This window comes from Heterodontus francisci, chromosome 49, assembly GCF_036365525.1.
Source record: "Heterodontus francisci isolate sHetFra1 chromosome 49, sHetFra1.hap1, whole genome shotgun sequence".
NCBI classification, from domain to species: Eukaryota; Metazoa; Chordata; class Chondrichthyes; order Heterodontiformes; family Heterodontidae; genus Heterodontus; species Heterodontus francisci.
Genome location: NC_090419.1, coordinates 12,925,315 through 12,932,181, shown reverse-complemented (window position 1 = coordinate 12,932,181; position 6,867 = coordinate 12,925,315). Strand labels below are relative to the sequence as shown.

General features: G+C 55.9%; 1 protein-coding gene across 1 annotated transcript in view; it reads right to left on the bottom strand.

Moving 5' to 3' along the window:
• Positions 1-592: 592 nt before the first annotated feature.
• kcnd1 (potassium voltage-gated channel, Shal-related subfamily, member 1) overlaps positions 593-6,867 on the bottom strand; it is a 21,661-nt gene continuing 15,386 nt past the window's right edge. The window contains exons 3-6 of the mRNA XM_068024212.1: positions 6,620-6,706; positions 2,941-3,036; positions 2,113-2,360; positions 593-1,400 (exon numbers count right to left, since the gene is read on the bottom strand). Of these exons, the coding sequence (XP_067880313.1) occupies positions 1,199-1,400; positions 2,113-2,360; positions 2,941-3,036; positions 6,620-6,706 (633 nt within the window). The 3' untranslated portion in view covers positions 593-1,198. The remainder of the gene's footprint in view (positions 1,401-2,112; positions 2,361-2,940; positions 3,037-6,619; positions 6,707-6,867) is intronic.

The window sequence follows — 6,867 nt, the reverse complement described above, 5'->3', positions numbered from 1 at the left end:
CTGTGCACAGTGCTCCGGGTGTGGTCTAACCGAGGGATACGGGGACCAGAACTGTGCACAGTACTCCGGGTGTGGTCTAACCGAGGGATACGGGGACCAGAACTGTGCACAGTGCTCCGGGTGTGGTCCAACCGAGCGATACGGGGACCGGAACTGTGCACAGTGCTCCGGGTGTGGTCCAACCGAGGGATACGGGGACCAGAACTGTGCACAGTGCTCCGGGTGTGGTCCAACCGAGGGATACGGGGACCAGAACTGTGCACAGTGCTCCGGGTGTGGTCCAACCGAGGGGTACGGGGACCGGAACTGTGCACAGTGCTCCAAGTGTGGTCTAACCGAGGGATATGGAACGGTGCAGAGTGTGGTTCAACTGATATAAATTTAACACAGTTTTTCTGCTTTTCAATCCTATTCACGCAAGTATGGAACGATCTGGCACAGAATTTGGCCATTCGTCCAATCGCCCGTCCGTTCCGGCCCTTTAAACCGAGCAACAAAATGAGACCAATAATCACCACGGCTGTGACAGAGACTGAAGACAAAGCTTCCTTAGATTTTTTTATTTTTATTATTCGACTGAATCGCTGATAAACCTTCTTCGAACCTGAAACGACAGTCTCGGACATTCGGCTCTGCGAGGTTCCCAGGAGGATCGCAGTCAACATGCTGGGTTGGGAGAATGGGGCGGGCAGCGGGGGAGGAGGTCGGTTTATGGGGGAAGGAAGGGAGGGGGAGGGGGAGGGGAGGGGGTTGGTGGGACTCTTAAAGGGACAGGGACTGGGTTCGTGGCTGATTGGCACACGCTCCCCGCAGGGTCGCCTCCATGTGAGTATATCGACTCCAATTTTAAAAACTGGCGTAAATGTTCGACGACTGGGTTTTCTTTTTTCATGCCTGACGTACGCTTGCGATTGGAGAACTCAGTTGCAGTTCTGTCAGGCTGAATCCAGCGGAAGTCATGCAAAGAACGGCCTGGAGGAATCTTGCATGCATGTAGTGGTGAACCTAACGTCAGTAACAGTGCTTCTCACAGTGTGCTCTAAAATACGGTTTCATCCGTATTGATAGTTTAGTACTGTCACTAGTAAACTCTTAAACTACTCCCTGCAAATATCTTTGAAATGTGAGGTCCCGTCTGACCGGTCCCGAGGGGGTGACACGGCCGAGCAGCTCACTTTGTCTGTCTTGCTCCGAGCCTCTACAAGGAAGAGATGCGGATGGCGTCTGGCGGGTAGGCAGCTGTGAGTCTGGAGTTCCTGAGGAGGCTCGGCGAGGCGGGGGGACTGTCCTCGGGCGTGTTGGCCAGGGGGGAAGGGAAGGTGACGCTGGTGGTGGCCAGCTCAGAGCAGAAACAGTTCCGCTTCAGTGGGTCAGGCAACTTGGCGTTCAGGCTCGAGCGGCTGAGAGAGGGAGGGAGGCAGAGAGGGGAGAGAGAGAGAGAGAGGGGGACGGAGGGAGAGGGAGAGTGAGGGAGGGAGAAAGAGGAAAGGAGAGATGGAAGGGAGAGAAGTGAGAGAGAATAAAAAATGATTAGATTGATCGGCACCCCATCCACAACCTTGAACATTCACTCCCTCCACCACCGACGCACAGTTGCAGCAGTGTGTACCATCGACAAGATGCACTGCAGCAACGCACCAAGGCTCCTTCGACAGCACCGCCCAAACCCGCGACCTCTACCAACCAGAAGGACAAGGGCAGCAGATGCATGGGAACACCACCACCTGCAAGTTCCCTTCCAAGCCGCACACCATCCTGACTGGGGACTATATCGGCTGTTCCTTCACTGTCGCTGGGTCAAAATCCTGGAACCCGCTTCTTAACAGTACTGTGGGTGTACCGACCCCACACGGACTGCAGCGGTTCAAGAAGGCAGCTCACCACCACCTTCTCAAGGGGCAATTAGGGATGGGCAATAAATGCTGGCCTGGCCAGCAACGCCCACATCCCGTGAATCAGTCAGGAGAATGAGGATCAAGAGCAAAATAGCAAAGCCGGGTGGGAAGGGAGGCATCGTGACTTTGCCAGCCTTGCCCACGCTGCCGTGTTTGGGTGCCCAGTTTTCTCGCACGTCACTGTCCCCACACATTCACCCGACCCCACGCTGCTTACCTCTGAGGGGCACTGGGCTTGATCGTGCTCTGAATATGGATGGTACTGAGCTCCTGCACACTTCCCACGCGGCTGACGGACATGGTGGAGTTTACCAGACGGCTGGGGCGCCTCTTGACCCGCCGCGGGCAGCAGGACACGCCGGCGCCCTGCTGGGAGGACAGGGATGTGCTCCGGCTGCTGCGGCAGCCCAGCGAATCCGTCACGCACGCCTGGGAGTAGGAGCGCTCGTCCGTGAACTCGTGGCACTGCAGCGGGGAGGAAGAGCAAAGAGGGCATCAGTGGCAGCTACGCGTGAGCAGGACCTCCCGAGGTCGCTCTCTATCCTTCGCTCCTGAGGAAGCCCCCAACACCGGGGAGCTGAGGGGGTGGAATTCTGAGTGCAGGCAGGATACGGGGAGGGGGAAGGGGAGGGGGTGGCAAATCAGACAGGGCTGTCAAATGTCTCCCGGGAATGTGTTTGTGGGGGTGAGGGGGGTAGTTGGGTGCACAGCCTTTGAAGCCAATGCGCCCGTCCCTTCCAAGTCTCCCAGGGAGCTGCCCGGTTCCATCAACCCCCACGCAGGGCGGGGTCCGCTCGGTGCCCGCGATGCCCAGGTGCCAAGACGGAGGTAGCCTGGCCCTAGCTGGGCGCCAGAGGTCGCGGGGCTGCAGCCGTTCGGGGTTGTGGCAGAGTGGGGTGGGGTGGGGTGGGGTGGGGTTACGGGGAGCCAGGCCCCAGAGGGGGTTCAAGGCGGGGGAATCGGGAAGGGAAGGGACGTCGCCGAGGGGGCTCGGGAGGGGAGGTAACCCCGCCGTTCGGCCCATCCCCGTGGGGTAGTCTCTCACCGTCGTCTTCTCCAGGCAGTGCAACAGGTGATGGTGTTGGTGTTCAAATGCCGAGCGGTTTTTCACCAGTAGCGCCTGGCGGTCGGAGTCCCTGTCCTGCAGTGGACAAGAAAGAGAGAGAATTGAGACTTGTCGAATCCTACAGTGCGAGCACAAGGCCATTCGGCCCTCCGGGGCTGTGCTGGCTGTTGCAAAGAGCAGCTCAGATTCCCCCTCCCCCCAACACCCTGCAGGCCACCAGTTGCCTCTCGATAGTCTCTGTCCAATCTGATTCTACCCCTGTACTTCCTTCACTGGTTATGTTAAATCTAACGCCTCCACTTTACCGACAGAGCCCTCTCGGGTGGGCGAGAAAGATCCCACAGTCACTATTGGACGAAGAAGTAGGGAGGGGAGTTCTCCCCAGTGCCCTGGGCCCGATATTTATCCCTCAACCAACATCACTACTCAAAAAAACAGATGGTCAGGGTGATTATCGCATTGATGTTTGTGGGATCTTGCTGTGCGCAGACTGCCCGGAGAGGGAGAGAGCAGAACCCTCCCCCACGCCTTTGTCCCCCTCCAGACTCGCCTATTCCGAGGCTCTCCTCACCGGCCTCCCATCTCCTACCCTCCGTAACCTCAGCTCATCCGAAACTCTGCCCCCATGTCCAAACTCGCACCAGGACCCATTCACCCGTCACCCCGCACCCCCGCCCCCCACCCCCGGGCTCGCGTACCTACACCAGCTCCCAGTATGGCAACACCTCCATTATAAGATTCTCAGTCTCATTTTCAAATCCCTCCACAGCCTCCTCACTCCAATGGAAGTGAACGGGAAGGGGTTTAGGTCCATTGGGAATGTGCACGGTGGGAATGAACGGGAAGGGGTTTGGGTCCTTTGGGATTGTGTACGGTGGGAGTGAATGGGAGGGGGTTTGGATCCTTTGGGATTGTGTATGGTGGGAGTGAATGGGAGGGGGTTTGGGTCCTTTGGGATTGTGTACGGTGGGAGTGAATGGGAAGGGGTTTGGATCCATTGGGATTGTGTACGGTGGGGGTGAATGGGAAGGGGATTGGGTCCATTGGGATTGTGTACAGTGGGAGTGAACGGGAAGGGGTTTGGGTCCATTGGGATTGTGTACAGTGGGAGTGAACGGGAAGGGGTTTGGGTCCATTGGGATTGTGTACAGTGGGAGTGAACGGGAAGGGGTTTGGATCCATTGGGATTGTGTACGGTGGGGGTGAATGGGAAGGGGATTGGGTCCATTGGGATTGTGTACAGTGGGAGTGAACGGGAAGGGGTTTGGGTCCTTTGGGATTGTGTATGGTGGGAGTGAATGGGAAGGGGATTGGGTCCATTGGGATTGTGTACAGTGGGAGTGAACGGGAAGGGGTTTGGATCCATTGGGATTGTGTACGGTGGGAATGAACGGGAAGGGGTTTGGGTCCTTTGGGATTGTGTACGGTGGGAGTGAATGGGAGGGGGTTTGGGTCCTTTGGGATTGTGTATGGTGGGAGTAAACGGGAAGGGGTTTGGATCCATTGGGATTGTGTACAGTGGGAGTGAATGGGAAGGGGTTTGGGTCCATTGGGATTGTGTATGGTGGGAGTGAACGGGAAGGGGTTTGGGTCCATTGGGATTGTGTACAATGGGAGTGAACGGGAAGGGGTTTGGGTCCATTGGGATTGTGTACAGTGGGAGTGAATGGGAAGGGGTTTGGGTCCATTGGGATTGTGTATGGTGGGAGTGAACGGGAAGGGGTTTGGGTCCATTGGGATTGTGTACAATGGGAGTGAACGGGAAGGGGTTTGGGTCCATTGGGATTGTGTACAGTGGGAGTGAATGGGAAGGGGTTTGAGTCCATTGGGATTGTGGACAGTGGGAGTGAACGGGAAGGGGTTTGGATCCATTGGGATTGTGTACAGTGGGAGTGAACGGGAAGGGTTTTGGGTCCATTGGGATTGTGTACAGTGGGACTGAATGGGAAGGGGTTTGGGTCCATTGGGATTGTGTACAGTGGGAGTGAACGGGAAGGGGTTTGGGTCCATTGGGATTGTGTACAGTGGGAGTGAACGGGAAGGGGTTTGGGTCCATTGGGATTGTGTACAGTGGGAGTGAACGGGAAGGGGTTTGGGTCCATTGGGATTGTGTACAGTGGGAGTGAACGGGAAGGGGATTGGATCCATTGGGATTGTGTACAGTGGGAGTGAACGGGAAGGGGATTGGGTCCATTGGGATTGTGTACGGTGGGAGTGAATGGGAGAGGGTTTGGGTCCATTGGGATTGTGTACAGTGGGAGTGAACGGGAAGGGGATTGGATCCATTGGGATTGTGTACAGTGGGAGTGAACGGGAAGGGATTTGGGTCCATTGGGATTGTGTACAGTGGGAGTGAACGGGAAGGGGTTTGGGTCCATTGGGATTGTGTACGGTGGGAGTGAACGGGAAGGGGTTTGGATCCATTGGGATTGTGTACAGTGGGAGTGAACGGGAAGGGGTTTGGGTCCATTGGGATTGTGTACAGTGGGAGTGAACGGGAAGGGGTTTGGGTCCATTGGGATTGTGTACAGTGGGAGTGAATGGGAAGGGGTTTGGGTCCATTGGGATTGTGTACAGTGGGAGTGAACGGGAAGGGGTTTGGGTCCATTGGGATTGTGTACAGTGGGAGTGAACGGGAAGGGGTTTGGGTCCATTGGGATTGTGTACAGTGGGAGTGAACGGGAAGGGGTTTGGGTCCATTGGGATTGTGTACAGTGGGAGTGAATGGGAAGGGGTTTGGGTCCATTGGGATTGTGTACAGTGGGAGTGAACGGGAAGGGGTTTGGGTCCATTGGGATTGTGTACAGTGGGAGTGAACGGGAAGGGGTTTGGGTCCATTGGGATTGTGTACAGTGGGAGTGAACGGGAAGGGGTTTGGGTCCATTGGGATTGTGTACAGTGGGAGTGAACGGGAAGGGGTTTGGGTCCATTGGGATTGTGTACAGTGGGAGTGAACGGGAAGGGGTTTGGGTCCATTGGGATTGTGTACAGTGGGAGTGAACGGGAAGGGGTTTGGGTCCATTGGGATTGTGTACAGTGGGAGTGAACGGGAAGGGGTTTGGGTCCATTGGGATTGTGTACAGTGGGAGTGAACGGGAAGGGGTTTGGGTCCATTGGGATTGTGTACAGTGGGAGTGAACGGGAAGGGGTTTGGGTCCATTGGGATTGTGTACAGTGGGAGTGAACGGGAAGGGGTTTGGGTCCATTGGGATTGTGTACAGTGGGAGTGAATGGGAAGGGGTTTGGGTCCATTGGGATTGTGTACAGTGGGAGTGAACGGGAAGGGGTTTGGGTCCATTGGGATTGTGTACAGTGGGAGTGAACGGGAAGGGGTTTGGGTCCATTGGGATTGTGTACAGTGGGAGTGAACGGGAAGGGGTTTGGGTCCATTGGGATTGTGTACAGTGGGAGTGAATGGGAAGGGGTAAATTGAAATCCACTTTTGTCCTTTGGGGACGGGGTTATGCCCCCTTCCCCTGACTGACGATGATGCCAATGTTAACTGCCCTCTGAAGTGGCCCAGCAAACCATGGATTGGGGGAATAGCGATGGGCCACCTCCCAAGAATGAATCTACAAGCGTGGTTTACATTCGTCTCACTGACTCCCGAGTGTGTCCCTCACCGTGTGAAAACAGCTCCGAGGAACAGCAATCTTACCGGATTCAGTCCACCGTTCTCCTTGTATCTCAGGAATGCGTTTGTGGTCCCTGATTTGGCGAGTCGGATTCTGGCCATCCGGACTTTCTAGGTATTAGAATGAATAGAGATTGGGGAGAGTTACTGCAGGAGAGGGATTATCTGCAGTCAGAAACACAGAGCGCTGCAGGGTAAGGGGGACTGAGTGACAGTGTGCAGGAGCAGGATTAACATCAAACACTTCCAGGACAGGTACAGGAGGGGGTTAG